Source organism: Quercus suber, unplaced genomic scaffold (assembly GCF_002906115.3).
Source record: "Quercus suber isolate HL8 unplaced genomic scaffold, Cork oak 2.0 scaffold_309, whole genome shotgun sequence".
NCBI classification, from domain to species: domain Eukaryota; kingdom Viridiplantae; phylum Streptophyta; class Magnoliopsida; order Fagales; family Fagaceae; genus Quercus; species Quercus suber.
In genome coordinates, this window is record NW_027069765.1 from 290,905 (window position 1) to 307,590 (window position 16,686).

At 33.1% G+C, this 16,686-nt stretch overlaps 1 protein-coding gene across 2 annotated transcripts; it reads left to right on the plus strand.

The window, feature by feature from the left end:
• The first annotated feature begins 968 nt into the window (after positions 1-968).
• Positions 969-7,382, plus strand: LOC112022373 (tropinone reductase homolog). 2 transcript variants are annotated; one of them, XM_024054962.2, is made up of 6 exons: positions 969-1,107; positions 1,812-1,912; positions 2,012-2,219; positions 6,174-6,390; positions 6,469-6,575; positions 7,000-7,382. In XM_024054962.2, exons 1-6 carry the CDS (start codon positions 1,087-1,089, stop codon positions 7,171-7,173), a joined length of 828 nt encoding a protein of 275 aa, XP_023910730.1. In that variant the 5' UTR covers positions 969-1,086; the 3' UTR covers positions 7,174-7,382. The 2 variants fall into 2 exon arrangements, with proteins under 2 accessions (XP_023910730.1, XP_023910732.1); XM_024054964.2 differs by having other exon boundaries at positions 972-1,107; positions 1,756-1,912.
• The last annotated feature ends 9,304 nt before the right edge of the window (positions 7,383-16,686 follow it).

Sequence of the window (16,686 nt, forward strand, 5' to 3'; positions counted from 1 at the left end):
AAGACAAATAAATAAATAAATAATTCTACCACTTATCAAGCAAATGTTTTTTTTTTTTTAAATTGTTTTACTAATAACCAAATATCTGAGCCATGCGTATTATACAATATACAATAATTGACCTATAAACTTATAAAAATAAAAAATAAAAAATAAAAAAAAAAAAAGCTGAGGAAAAATCAATTTATAACAATGTTATCTATTTCTTTTGTGTTTATCCAAAAATAGATAGAGGAAAGTTGATAAGAAAAAGTAAAATTTTGTATTTATCCAAAGATTAGTAGAGGAAAAGTTGATAAGAACAATTAAGATTTTGTGTCTATCTAAAAAAATTGCTGTTATTTTTGCTTACCTTCAAGTATATCTAAAACTTGCGATTAGATCATAGGGAATAAAAATCAATTGGAAAAAAAAAATTATAAATATATTTGCTCCACCTCCCTCAAACTTCTCATTCGGACTATTCATGAAGGTTATATTTTTTGTATTCTTAGTTTTTTTTTTTTTTTTAAAAAAAAAAAAAAAAAAAAAAAAAGTATATATTTTTAGTTGGATGCTTTTGTTCTATAACGGAAGTACATATTATTTATACTACAACTAACTATATTGGAACTCTTTGAAGCTATAGAGTTTGAAGGGAACTTCGAAAAGCTTAGTTATTTTGACCATCTCTATTTGGCCATGGAGGGAGGCACGTACACTTTTGCGGAGTCATGGATGCTATTTTCATGGATCATTAAGATTTTTATTCCATAATTGGTAAGTATGATCAATCCTCATTACTTCTGGTATGTATTCTCTATTCTTTCGCCTAAATTTTCTTAGGAGAAAAAAATGGAAGTATTCATGTTATTAGAATTTTGAAAGTGATTATTTACAATAAGCTTGAATCGTTGAAACTTAATTAACTAGATCTTCATCAACCATAATCTATTGGAATATGATCACAACAAGGATTCTCAAGAGAGATAAAAACCTTAAAAATTAAGGTGTAGTTGGTTTAGCAATATAGATTAGTTGGCTTAGCAATATAGATCTTCATTTACTCATAATATAGATTGTTGTTCACAAAATTAGCCTAGAAGGATGTGCAAACCTCACAAAAAGGTATTACTTTTTAATTCTTTTGACATCTCAATGCTAATGAAGCTATTTTCAATTATCAATGCAAACTTATTGCCAAGGTCTTAACTCTTAGTATTTCTCAAAAATATTTATTGAAGTTTATATTTACACATTTGTTTTGATAGGTTGAAATTCGATGCCTCTTCCCTTGCTTTCAAATACAAAAATTCAATTCTTATGTAAATCTCACTACTTTTATTTATTTATTTTGTTTAGTAATTTGGGTTGTTTATAATTCTTAACTATTAAATTGAGTTTACCACTTAAATATATGTTATTATTTAAATTTAATTAAATTTAAAAAAATATTTATTATTTTCTTTAAATTACACATGATTCTTGATTAACCCGTGCATCACACGGGCATAATACTAGTTTAAGTATAAAAAAGGCTCCATTTTTAGTTCTCACCTTAGGCTCCAAAATGGCTAGGGCCGGCCCTAACCGTTTGTGGTTTGACTTTATATATATTCTACACTATCCTTTTGGGTTTTTTAATACTGCTCCTAAGCTAAGCAAGAATAGCATAAATCATAGTATATGGTAGTAGATAACTATTTTTTTTATTTTCAGATAGTGACAGGCAATTTGTTTATATAAATACTATTCGAGGGTTGTTTTTCTAAGCAGAGTACCCATTCTTATTACTTCTGCTTGTAAGAATTTGCCTTTGGAATACTTGAAAGGAGAAGAAGAACATGGCAGAAGCAGAGCCGAGTTTCAAGGACCCAAGATGGTCACTTAAGGGCGTGACTGCTCTTGTTACTGGTGGAACCAAGGGCATTGGGTTAGCTTAGCCTTAGCCAGCCATATATCTCTCTATTGCTGTTTTTTTACATTTCTTTATAAACTCCAATTCTATTTGTTCATTTGAACTATTCATCAGGTATGCCATAGTGGAAGAGCTAGCTGCACTTGGAGCGGCAGTGCATATTTGTTCCAGGAACCAAACAGAGATCAATGAGAGGGTACGAGAATGGGAGAGTAAAGGGTTCAAATTAAGTGGTTCAGTTTGTGACCTGACATCAAAAGCTCAGCGGGAGGAGCTGATTAAGACTGTGTCCTCTGTCTTTCATGGCAAGCTCAACATCCTCGTAAGCTTAGCACCTACAAACTCTTCTCTCTTTCTCATCCTCTTATTTTCTTCCCCCTCTAAGATTTTGGTTGATAGTCCTTAGATTTTACTTTAAATCATTATAGTTAAATTTACAAACTTCCTTTTGTCCCAGAAACTTCTGCAAAAAGTAACAAGAGAAAACGGATAGTTCAAGATTTTATGATGACATTCTTCTTATTACAATCCGCATAGATAAGGTTTAATTAATTTTTTGATAATTTGAATAGTTACAGCAGAGGAAAGGGATAGTAACAAGAGAAATCGGATAGTTTAAGATTTATGATGACATTCTTCTTATTACAATCCGCATAGATAAGGTTTAATTAATTTTTTGATAATTTGATTAGTTACAGTAGAGAGGGAGATTTGAACTAGGGGTGGCAATTCGTGTTCCTGTTCTGTTGTCCAATTAGTATTCAACTATATGGGTCAATACTAACCCGACACGTTTATTAAACGGGTCAAGATTCTCCAACCCTAATACAATCTATTTATTAAACAGGTCAGTTGTGTCGATTTATTTATCAAATTTTATCTAAGCGAAAAAAAAAAAATTAGTATTAACCAAATTGATCTAAATTATGAAAAACCTAAAAAATATTTTTTTTTAATATAAAATTAAAAACTAATGAGTAAATATATTAAAAATAATCATTTAAAATTAAAACATATCTCAATATCACAAAAAATCAATCACAATATGTTAATGAAAATTAACCATAACAGCTAATAAGTTTATATATCTAGGATTTGAAGGATATATTTGTAAAATATCATTTAATTAAACGGGTCAAACAGGTTCTAAGGATTGGACACTAAACTGACCCATATATTAAACAGGTCTATCGTATCAACTCGAATATGATACGAACTCATTAAGTCTTAACCTATAACCTGCTAATTTCGTGTCGAATCGTGTCGTGTTCGCGAGTCGTGTCAAATTTTGTCACCCCTAATTTGGACCTTAAATATAATGGACACACTAAAATATGCTAACCAAGTGAACAACAAGATTCTTAATAGGTTTATTTCTTTATTTGAAAACCAGATAGAAAAGATGATAATCTTCTAATTAGGACCAATTATTACCTAGCCTAGACACGTTTCATACCTTAACTTTGTTTTGGTTGTGATCAATGGAAAATCTCTTTCAAAAGTCAACAAAAAATTAAAAAAAAAAAAAAAAAAAATTTGGCTCTTCAAGTTTAACATAAACCACTTTATCGCGTTGGTGCTTTTATCCCTTTCATTTTTTTTCTCTTTTGCACAATCTACTCCATTTTCCTGCAAATGTAAGAACCAATTTTCCTCCTAATAGATAAGGTTTATTTATTTATTTGATAATTTAAATAGTTACTGCAAAGAGGGAGATTTTAACCCCAAAATATAATTAACACTCTAGGAGATATCAACTAATTGACCTACAAAACTTTTAACGTGTTTATTTATTTGTTTGAGAACTGGATAGTCAAGGTTGATATTCTTCTAATTAGGACCAATTATTATCTTGGTTAGCACCTAGACCATATGAAACGAGTCCAGGCTAGACATGTTATTGTTTTATACCCTTCAAATGATATCTCTTTCAAAAGTCAATAAAAAATAGAGAATTTAGAAAGTTAGTTATGATTTTAGAAAATGTCAAAAATACCCTTAATCTAATTAGATAATCTTTATTCTTTAAAAATAAAAAATAGGGTTAAAATTGTAATTCGACAAAATTCAAAAAAAAAAAAAAAAAAAAAACTACCGATAAGGTTTTTTTTTCCTAAAAATTAGCACACTCTCTATTTGAATATATTTCACATACATTTAATACATTTTTTCCTAAAAACTAGCACACATTAAATCTAGCAATTTATTTATTTTCAAATCCTAAATTTTAATTTCTTAAAAAATTTTGAAAGCTAATTTCTTAAAAATTCAGTTATGTGTAACATCACTAACAATAAATATATTCAAATTAAAAAATTACATTCAACTCAAAATAATAAAAAAAGAGCCTAAATAATAAAAAAAAAAGAGCCTCATCACATGTGCTCTAGTGTTATTATAAAATTTTAGGTGACACACATTACTTGTATTTATAAACTTATAATATTTAATTGAATTATTGAATCGATCTTCAAATAAAAAAATCATTGCTATCGCTGCCATTATCACTATTGTCATCATCACAATTAATTTACGGTTGCCACTACCGCTACCACATCACCTTCACGTCGTCAATCACGATTGCTGTCACTACCACGCTATCACAGCACTATTGGTGGTTGTCACTACCACTATAAATAAAGCATTAGCTTGTTACGATTTTTGGACCATTTCATCCTCCTCCTACCAAATGGTAGTAAGAAAAGAAGAAAAGCAATTAAGGATGCATCCAAACGTCATTTTGTTGAATTTTGTAAATCCGGTAATGCTACGACTTTTTCTTTTCCTTTTTTTCGGCAGAAAGATATGATATGATATTAAATGGAAAGAAGTTTAACAATAAATTTGGTTGTAATCTAAGGTTGTAACTTCACTTAATATTTTTATTAGATGTTAATTTTAACAAATTCACCGTTAGATTATGGTTTAAAAACAAACCGGACCAGTTTGTTGAACTGGTTCAATCAAAACCGTGCACCAATCTAGTTCGATAAAACCCTAAAACTAACTAGAACCGGCCAAAAATTGAGAATTGAGAGCAAAAATAGTTCATTGACCGTACTGGTTTTTAAAATCATGCATTAGATTACATTTTTTTTTTCTTCTATACTTTATGCTTGAAAATTTTCTAAAATATCAAATGTTTAAATTTTAAGTTTTTGTAGTCTAAACTTACACAAAAAAAAAAAAAAAAAAAACACACACACACACACACACATATAGATCAAATAGTAAATAACATATGATTGGCGTGAAATTTGATATATGTGTCATGAACATAAAGATCATACAATCAAACGATTAGAATTCCCAAGTATGTAGTCATATTAATTGTTAAGTGTGAGTTATAACTTTATGCTACAGTCAAGTTTATAGCTAAATTGTCCAAATTAGGAGAAAGTAGCTAGTGGCATAGCCACTATAGAGTTTGGTCTGCGACTTGCACACTATAGAAAGAGGTGCAGTTGATTTGTGGCCCATATTCAACATAAAGATTATGTGAAATTATTGAGTATCTCTCTTTGATTACACCTCCTCTCATATAAATGTGGATCCATATGAGAACCTTGCACAAAAGACTCTCATTTATGTAAGAGAAGAGGAGGGTGTGATTCACCAGATATATTGAAGAATATTCTAAGAGGGGTTAAACTTGTTACACAAAAACTGTTTTACATACACCCCTAAAAGCAACTAAAGTCACAATTTCTAATGGTGTAAAATAGTTTGTATGTAATAAACAGTTAAACATTACAATTACCCTAAAAATGATTAATCATGGAATAATAGAGAGAAGCAAATTGGATAAGATTAGTCAAATTAATCGAAATAGGATTCCCACGCAAAAAAAAAAAAAAAGTATGAACTTACGCATTGAAGACTAGCATGCCAAATCAATTCGAAGGACGGTGTTTGTTTTTATAACTTGAAAGAGTGGCTTTAAATCACGTTTTCAGTTATAAATCATAATGTGTGTAAAACACAGGCAAAAAACCATCTTAAAATGAAAAATTAATACAATTAGAGATGGATTAGATCACAGAGTCATGCTGTTTTTTTTTTTTTTATATAAGAACAGAGTCATGCTGTTGGAAGACGTGGTAATTAACAAAACTACAATATTTGCTTTCTGACTTGAGTGCTTAAGCTTCTACTGGACCTGGAGCAGCAAATGCAATTTTAAGCTCCTAGATTATAATTTCTTCTTTTATCTTTCATTGAAATCAGATTGCTTTATGGTGTCTATGCTCTTCTAAAGCTTATTTTTCTGCTTTAGGTAAACAATGCCGGAACAGTGATACTCAAAGAAGCTACAGGATATACTGAAGAAGATTACTCGACTATAATGAATACCAATGTTGAGGCTCCCTACAATCTTTCTCAACTTGCACACCCCCTTTTGAAGGAATCAGGAGCAGGAAATATTGTATTCATATCCTCAGTCGCTGGAGTGATAGCTCTACCTAAACTTTCTAGCTATGCAGCATCCAAAGGCACGTTATTTGTCACTAAAATAAAATGTTCTTGCTGTCAATAACTATTCTAAATTTTCTAACCTTGCTGATTTTCAGGAGCAATCAACCAAATAACAAAGAACTTGGCATGTGAATGGGCAAAGGACAATATTCGAGTAAACACTGTCGCACCATGGGGTGTCAAAACCAACATTTTGCCAGCCGTAAGATCTTCCATCCCTGTGTCTCAATGTGAATTTCATAGTTGTGTTCCATGTTTTGCTAAAAAAAAAAAAAAAAAAAAGTTGTGTTCCATGTTATTATTTTTCAGATGACTACTCAAAATAGAAATTGTTAAAATTGTGTGGTTAAATGATTAAATTTACCATATTCCAATAGTTCAAACTTTTGAGAGAATTATTAATTTAACATGGTAAAGGAGGTTCTGAATTCGATCTCTATCTCATCTATTTTACCTCCTATTTAAAATCTCAAGTGTTGGTCAGTAATTTAACATAAATGTTTGTGGTTCCTAGGTTTCTAGAGTCCGCCATTTTTCAAAATATATACCATTTTTCAAAATATATGCCATGTTTGTGGTCAGTATTACGAATTATTAATAACGTTTCGAACACCATTTTGCCTCAGGATGTTGCTCATGCCAAGGATTTTATCAAGTTAATCGCACGAACTCCTCTGGGTCGTATTGCAGAGCCTAATGAGATTTCATCAGTGGTGGCGTTTCTTTGCCTTCCCGCCGCTTCATATATCACCGGACAAGTAATTTGTGTCGACGGGGGATACACAGTGACTGGTTTCTAGCCAAATCAAACATGATTTTTCATAATCTTCTATTGTGCCAATCCATCGAGTTTGTTTTCAGCTTTACATATAAAAATAACTTCTCATAAAAGTATAATAAGAAATCAGGGGAAAAATCTTCCTCTAATTAATGTGATGTTTTATGTTGTGGGGATCAAACTTTTAACATCTTTGTGGTGAATGACGTACACCGTTTAGTTCCTTTATTTTTGGGAATGATCTCTGTCGGCAGTGCGTTCATGTTCTAATGTTTATTCCATGTTAAGCAGCAGCAGGGGCAAATATGGTGCATGACAAAAAAAAACTAAGAAAATAAGCACTTATGTGCAGATATTAGAGAATTGAGGTAGCAAAAAAATTGGTGAGATAAATTCAAAAATATTCTTTTTGGGTAAATTATTTTTTAAACTTTATATTTTAGGGGTTGTTTCCATATCTTTTCAAAAGCTATAAGTTAAACCTGGTTGTTTTAAGACAGTTACAAATTAAATCTTATAATTTTATTAATTTCAAACAATTTTTTTACTTTTAAAATTATTACAATTTATGCCTTGTATTTTTCAAGTTTGATTGAGGGGTTTAAATGATGTATTTTTCAAGTTTGATTAAGGGGTTTAAATGATACAATTATTAAAGTTTGGGGTTCAATTTAAAACTCAAAAGACTATAGGCTTTAATTTGTATCAACGCCTACTATATAGGGCTTAAAATGTCATTTTCCATTTTTTTTTAATGACATTAATAAAAATCTTCTATCTTGCTCTTAGTGATCCACTTTATACTTTACTAACTCCCAAATGTCTTCTTTTTTTTTTTTCTTTTTTTTCTATTTTAAACTTTAATTGTTTTATAAGGGAAAAAAAATATGTAGTAAACTATGAGTGATAGAGCATAAAAGGGAACACTCAAAATAGAACAAAGGATTTTCATTGTAATGACATTAGACTAATGACATTAGGCTAGTAAAGATTTGGGCCTAACCTAAATGGAACACTCACTACGCTAGTGAGCCCAACCCATCAATATAAGCTAACAATTACAGGTTTGTGTTTGACATTAATATTGGGTAGTCAGACAACAAACTTGAACATAAATATGATCAATTACCTACAATTACTCCTTGTTTTAATTATCAATATTTCTCTACAATAACTCCTTGTTTTAATTATCAATAGCTCTCTCTCTCTCTCTCTCTCTCTCTCTCTCTCACACACACACACACACACACAAAGCCAAGCCTTAGTTTCAAGCATGTTTGATAAACGAGTCAAGCTAATAAAAAAATGTTTATGAACAAACCCAATATAAACAAATTTAAGTGAACTCGTTTAAGGCTCAATAAAAGGTATGATATGAGCTTGAATAATAAGTCCAAAATGATTTTCAAAGTGGGGGTTGATCCCCTTTTATAGAGGGAACTTGAGATTTGAGGAATGTCTAGGCTCATTTTCAATTCACATATGAAATGACTTCTAGTAAATCTCCTCTCTATTGTCGGTAACGCCTGAAATTGAATTCCCCGTGATACTTGCAAAATTAGTGAAAGGTGTTCAATGTCTTGTAGGTGAAGAATTGTATTTGATATAAGGACAAAATCACATTGCTTACAGGACAATTGTTAAGTTCTTGGCCAATCAAGAAGAGTTTAGAGGGAAAACAATTACTTCGAGGGTAACTAACCTCCTGGGTTGAGAGAATTGGGGAAGGGGAGAGAGAGAGAGAGAAAGAGTTGAAGAGAAAGAGCAATTGGATTAACTCTTCTGCTTGATTCTTATTAAAATCCTCATCTAGTCTTATATACAAGAATGATCCTTTTTTCCCTCCAAAATTGCCAAGCTAACTAACTTCCTAACTAACATGACAGCTCAACAACTAACAAACCTAACATACAATGCAATACACAAAGTGCAATACACCAATTATCCATACATTTGTCCATATATCAGTGACTATTGCACTTAGAATTATCAATACAACTGTGACTATGATACTTGGACGACCAAACAAGAAGAGTTTAGAGGGAAACCAATTACTTCGAGGGTAACTAACCTCCTGAGTTGAGAGAATTGGGAAGGGGGGGGGGGGAGAGTTGGAGAGAGAGAGCAATTGGATTAACTTTTCTGCTTGATTCTTACTAAAATGCTCATCGAGTCTTATATACAAGAATGACCCTATTTTCCCTTCAAACCTGCCAAGCTAACTAACTTCCTCACTAACATGCCAACTCAACAACTAACAAACCTAACATACAATACAATACACCAAGTGCAATACACCAATTATCCATACATCTGTCCATATATCAGTGACTATTACACTTAGAATTATCAATACAACCGTGACTATGATACTTGGACTTTGAACAACTACCCACTCCATTAGAACATCTTGCCCACAAGATGAGGGAACTGCTGCTGAAATGTCAAAAGATCCTCCCAAGTAGCATCCTTAGAGGAACACCTTGCCATTGAACCAAAAGTAGAGTAATAGTCCTCCTGTGCAACTGGTGTGACATAGTCTACACAATTGCCACAGTTTCAAAGGCAAGAACACCCTGGGAGTTGATAAAAGGCAAAAGAGCAAGGGGCACAGTCTTGTGACCTAACTTAGCCTTCAAGCAAAAAATATGAAACACCAGGTGAATAGAAGAACCAATAAGAAGATCCAGCATGTAAGCAACCTTACCAACCCTTTGGATAATCTTGAAAGGGCCAAAGAATCAAGGAGAGAGTTTATGAGAAGCCTTATAGGCCACAGATTGTTGTTTATAAGGTTTGAGTCTCAAGTAAACTAGTCCCCAACCTGAAAAATTATCTCAGTTTCTGTGTAATTCATACTGTTGCTTCATCTTGGCTTGAGCATCTACCAAATTTTGTTTGAGCAAGGAAAAAAAAAATTTCCTAGACTGTAGCATAGAATCAACAGCAACTACTTGAGTTGTTCCTAGAATGTAATCTAGTAGTCTAGGTGGAGCAGTACCATATAGAGCCTCAAATGGAGTAAGTTTAGTTGCAATGTGGTAATTGGTCTTGAAATAGAACTTAGCCAAATACAACCAATCATACCACTTAGAAGGTCTATCAACAGAGAAAGACCTAAGATAGTGTTCCAAGCTTTTATTGACAACCTCAGTCTACCCATCAGTCTGAGGATGGTAGGAAAAAGACATTGCCAACTAAACACCTTGAAGCTTCATCAATTCATCCCAAAACTTGGCAGTAAACACAGAATCCCTATTAGAAATTAGAGAAGTAGGCATGCCATGGAGTTTTAAGATGTTTTGAGCAAAGAGATGAGCAACCTTAGCTGCAGAATAAGGACTTGAAAGTCCAATGAAATGCATATACTTTGTAAGCTTGTCAACTACCACTATAATGACATCCATTCTCTGAGATTTAGGCAATCCATCAACAAAACCCATACTTACTGCAGACCAAGGCTTTTCAAGAATAGGCAAGGGCTGCAACAAACCAGGAGGATGACAGGTTTCATGCTTCATTTGTTGACATACTCCACACTCCCTAATATGTGTCTTCAAATCAGCTTTCATTCCTTGCCAGAAAAAATCTTGCCTTAGTCTATGATAAAACTTTAGAAACCCAACATGCCCTCCCAAGGGACTATCATGCACCAAATGAAGTACTTTGTGTATTAGAACACAAGTAGGCCACGAAAATGCCCTCCCTTTGTAAAGAATTAGGCCATTATGCAGTGAAAAAGATCTAGGACAGACTGCATCAAATTGCAAGTCCTTGAGGATTTGCTGAGCTTCAAGAGAAGAAACATAACTAGCCTTCAACTTCTCAATCCAAGAAGGGCAAGGAAAAGAAATCAAGCATAGGGAAGCTGAAAATGAAACCTAATCTACATCTCCCACCAAGTCATCACCCACCCTTCTAGAAAAGGCATCAACAACCCTATTCTCACAACCTTTCTTATACTTTACAATAAACAAATAGCCTAAGAGCTTAGCCAACCACTTCTGTTAAGCTGGAGTAGCAATTCGTTGTTCCAAGATGTACTTCAGGCTTTGTTGGTTTGTTTTGATGCCAAATGGCCTTCCCAACAAGTAAGGCCTCCACTTATGCACAACAATAACCTGAGCTAATAGTTCCTTCTCATAGGTAGACAAATGTAAAGCCTTGCCTTTCAAGAGCTGACTGTGGAAAGCAACTAGCCTCTGATCTTGAATCAAAACAACTCCTAAACCCACACTTGAAGCATCATATTTTATAGTAAAAGGCTTAGAAAATTTTGGTAAGGCCAAGATAGGAGGATGACACATTGCAACCTTGAGTTTCTGAAATGATTCCTCAACCTAAATGGACCACACAAAAGCCTTTTTTCTTCAACAAGGCAGTTAAGGGAGCAACTATCTGGCCATAGTGTTGGATGAACTTCCTATAGTATCCAGTAAGGCCTAAAAATCCATGCAAGGCCGTATCATTCTTTGGAGAAGGCTAGGCCTGCATAGCAAAAATCTTCCTAAGGTCAACACTCACACCCTGACCAGAAATAATATGGCTAAGATACTCCACTTCAAAGATACCAAAGATAGATTTGCTCCTCTTGGCATATAGTTGATGCTGCAACAGCAAGCTAAGAACAACTATAAGATGCTTTGGCCCAATAGCCTTTGGGTGACAATAAGGCACACCCTTTTCGACCTTTTTGCAAAAAGATGCGTCTGGATTCTAACCCCAATTGTTCGTACCTATTTTTTAGAGTCTTCTAGTCTCTATAAATAAAAAACTGAACCTCATAATTTAGCACTTTTTTTTTACACTTTGAGAGGCATACGTTTTTTACTCTCAAACCACACATTTTTTTGATTATCTCTCTGTGTGTTGCTGCAAAATTAGGGTTTTTAGGTTTCAAAGAGAATTGAACAAATTTCTTTGAATCCTAAAACATCCTCTCAAGAACAACAAAGTGTGCTCGTGCAAGAGGTTGTTTCCTTCACCCTTCTCTTGTAATGTGATGATGCATATTATATCTTTCTTTTTCAAATATCTATGAATTGTTAATTGTCCTTTTGTTTAAGGCATGATATTTTCTATATGATTATTATAATCTTTTTCTTGAATGTCAATAAATTTGCATGTAAACAATTATATTTCTTAAAACAGATATGCATCTTTATAAGATGTAGATCTAAATTTTTTCTCAATATAAAAATAGATCTACATCTTCCTTAGATGTAGATTTGAGTTTTCTCAAACAAAAAGAGACCGGCATCTTTATGAGATGTAGATCTAAATTTTTCTCAAATTTGATTTTCTTAATACATGCAAATTTTTAAAATAAAGAAAGAGATTATATATTACTATGTTTGTGTTTATTTTAATTCATGATTACATAAATTTAGTTTATGAGTGAAGTTTTCTTCTTAGAAAATCTTTTTTAAAATATATAGCAAAACAGATTTGAATTTTTGTCATCAAAAAATCATTCTTTTGAATATAACAAAACAGATCTAAATTTTTATCATCAAAAACCTTTTTTTTTTACATCCCACAAAGCAGATCTGATATTTTGACAAATCAAAATCATTTTTTTTTAACAATAAAAATAGATCTAATTTTTTTAACAAGAAGAAGAGATTTCATCCATACATTAATTTGTGTGATTTAATTTTTCATTCGCATTTTCAACATATCATGCATGACATGCATAACATAATACATTGGTCAAAGAGTCTAAAAGACCAGACTGTGCTTGGGCGAAATGGGTGCCTAACACCTTCCCATTCTGTAACTTAGCCTCCGGATTTAGGTTTTTGGTTTAGTAGATCTAGCCTTATCTTCATTTGTTTTGGGTAGAATGTAAATAGGACAACAAGCCATATAAATATTTAATAAATTGTAACTAGGACCCAAAGCTATGTAACTTTTCAATTTTCCAGATATGTAATATTTATTCAATCAATGAATGGAACTATTCAAACATGTATTTTGTAATTAGTATTTTTTTTCTTATTTTTTTGTTTAAAAAAAAATAAGTGGCAACTCCATACCATTTACCCAAAAAGAGAGGTGCCCTAAAAAGGTACCCGAATCTCTTGTTTTTTTAGGGACACGTCTCCCACAAGATGCAATGCCCTCCTTCAGAATAATCTGGTACTCATGACCTCTGCAGGGAGGTAAGCCAATAGGTGTTTCAAAAATTGCAGCAAATTCAATTAATAACCCTTCTATTTCTAGAGCACATTATGAAGAAAAAAAGCTGGTAGCAGCCAATGATACAACATAAAGCCCTTCTTCACAGATGGCCTAAAAAATTGAGTTCCCTCTTGAATGGTCAAACCGATAGGTTGCAAACCTACTAATTTCATAGTGGAATTGAGATGTTGGAACACCATAGACATTTCCAAGAAGTACCATTGGATTAGACCAAGGGTTCTGAGCCACTGAGTACCTAAGACTAGTTCACAGTCACCCAAAGCTAATGCATTCAAGTCAACTGCAAAAACTTGACCTTGCATAGTAACCTTGACATTAGAACAAACACCCTGTGTTCTAATGGAAGCACCATCAGCTACTTTCACCTAAAAAGTTATAGAAGAGTCTAAAGGCAATTGTAAAAATAAAAATTTAAAAAAAGAAAAAGAAAAAAAACATAGCAGCATCCACAAAGTTGTGAGAACTTCCAATGTCAATCAAGATAATAAGCCAATGTCCATTAATCTTTCCTTTAGTTCTCATTGTACCAGGTAAGGGACTACCCAAAAGAGCATAAAGTGTGATCTCAGCTTCTACCATTTTAGGTTCAAACTTACTATTATCAAATTTATCCACATCTAATTGCAACAAAGTAGACTCTAAATCATCAAGTTCCACCAATTGAACATTAGAACTAGATTCTTGAAAAGGATAAAAACCTTCTAACAAGAAAAGCTTAGCAGACTTACATTAATGACTAGGCTGAAACTTCTCATCACAATTAAAACAAAGACCCTTCCTTCTTCTTTCCTCCATCTAAGTAGGTGACAAACTCTATAGGGGAAGCCTAAATCTGGATTCCAATTTCATCTCAAGCTTAGGACCCAAATTGAAAGCTTAGCATAGTCAATTGAAGACCTTTGACCTCTACGGCTACTATTCAGGTACTTTTCTTGGATTTTTGCTAATCCAAAGGCTTCATTAAGGTTTTTGGGATTGAGCATCTTCACGGGTAACCTCACCTCATCCTTGAGATCACTAAGAAAACAACTCAATTTGTGGCTATTAGACAAACCCTTAATTCTATTTGATAAGGCTTCAAATTGCCCTTTGTAAACCACAATATTGGTTGTTTGCCTCAATCTTGTGAGTGATTCCATAGGATCCTCATATGTAGTATTCCCAAACCTTGTCAGCAATGCTTCCAGGAATCCTTCCCAAGTTGCAAACACCCCATTTTCATCACTATCTTGAAAATATACCAGGGCATCTCCATCCATGTGGAAAGAAGCCATTAACAACCTCTCATTGAATGGGGTTTGGTAGAAACTGAAATATTGATTGGCTTTGTATACCTAAGAAGCAAGATCATCTCCTTTGAACCGAAGGAAATCAAGTCTCACACTCTTTGACATATTCGAGAGAGGTAGAGAAACAACTTGTGATACAGGGGATTTTGGGGATTAAGATGAAGAACTTGGAGACATAAATTTTTGCTGTCTATGTTCTTCAGCTTCAGTGAGTTTCTGCAAAGCCAAACTAATGGCGTTCAATTGTTGAGTGTTGGCATTCAATTGTTGAGTATTGCCTTTCAATTGTTGAGTGTTAGCATTCAACTGTGGGTTGATCTCTTGTAAAGAATGGGCATGGTGATTTGTGGTAGTTTTAAGAAGGGATAGGGATTCATTGATGTAAGAAGAGGATCTAGTTTCAGTCATGGTTGCAAGAAAGCAAGCTCTAATACCAATTGTTAAGTTCTTGGCCAATCAAGAAGAGTTTAGAGGGAAAATAGTTACTTCGAGGGTAACTAACCTCCTGAGTTGAGAGAATTGGGGAAAGGGAGAAAGCGAGAGTTGAATAGAGAGAGCAATTAGATTAACTTTTCTGCTTTATTCTTATTAAAATGCTCATCGAGTCTTATATACAAGAATGACCCTATTTTCCCTCCAAAAATGCCAAGCTAACTAACTTCCTAACTAACATGTCAGCTCAACAACTAACAAACCTAACATACAATGCAATACACCAAGTGCAATACACTAATTATCCATACATTTGTCCATATATCAGTGACTATTAAACTTAGAATTATCAATACAATCATGACTATGATACTTGGACTCCTAACAACATTGTACACAAAAAAAAGGTTAATTTCACCCCCCCCCCCCGCACCTACGTGCGCCCCCTAACTAAGTGGTACACTTCAATCCCTCTTCCCCTTCAACCATAAAATCGACCAATGTCCCCCTAGAAGTATTGAAAATTAGCAAGTTAGCCCATGCCATTATCATATTTTGTTACATTCAATTTGATAATAGCATGGGGCAATTTACTAATTTCCAATACTTAAAGGGGGACATTGCCCAATTTTAAAGTTTAGGATAAGAGGGGGAATTGAAGTGTACCCCAGAGTTAATTAACGAAAAATTGTTTTTTCTAAATGTGTGCATTGTTCATATTAATATGCCCATTAAATCCTTCATAAACACTAAAATAATAGTTTTTCTATATAACATGAAGCCTAGATTCTTACATTGAAGAGAAAGAATAATAAGAAAATAGGAGAATCTTCATCTCAATTCTTGAAGAGGAAGAATAATAAACAAAAGTATAACAACAATCCTTAAAATCATCATTTCCAATGAATTATAAAAAATAAAAATAAAAAGTTTATTTAACATTCTCCCATAGCCAAATTACACTAGCAAATCCCACTAGTTAAGAAATTAAATAAATCGAATCCCTCAAAAAATCCAAGCACCTCTACGGCGCAACTATGCCTATCTTTAAAACCTAATTCAACGGATACACCACGATTCAACCCTTTCAATGAATCCCAGTGGTGTACATTGCTAAAAAAATTAAGAATCCTTGGAAACACACGTTTTGATCTTCACTCTTTTGCATCCTCTTTCTCCAAGCTCTACTCCTTCAAAATTGTTAATACCATCTATGGCCTTTTCTGGTCCGATCGCATAACACCCTCCATCCCCTCCCCAAAACATTGATCATGACTCGAACTTACCACATATTCCTTGCTTAATTATTGGTTTACTTCAAATTCTCTCTCCCCCCCCCGGAGGGGGAGGGGGACCTTTAACTTTATAACTTTATAACTGAGCAATGTCCCCCCTTTAGCAAATGGTACGTTGGCACTTAATAAATAGACTAGTTTTAGAGATTAATAAAATGTTTGTTTTGAAAACAGTATCAAATTTGGTGAACCAAAATGAAAACATCAAACTTAAGAGATCAAAATGAAAACTCGTAAACATGTAAGTCAATTTTAAATTAATGATGATTCGTAAAATCCACTTTGCTATTTTTAAATGGATAAGGTAGAATTTTA

What these genes read in the sequence shown, in the direction of transcription:
- LOC112022373 (XM_024054962.2), top strand. Translation starts at nt 1,087, where the DNA reads ATGTGCAAACCTCACAAAAAG. An exon ending in TGTGCAAACCTCACAAAAAG is followed by an intron (nt 1,108 to 1,811) that starts GTATTACTTTTT and finishes AATACTTGAAAG; the next exon opens with GAGAAGAAGAACATGGCAGA. An exon ending in ATGGCAAGCTCAACATCCTC is followed by an intron (nt 2,220 to 6,173) that starts GTAAGCTTAGCA and finishes TTTCTGCTTTAG; the next exon opens with GTAAACAATGCCGGAACAGT.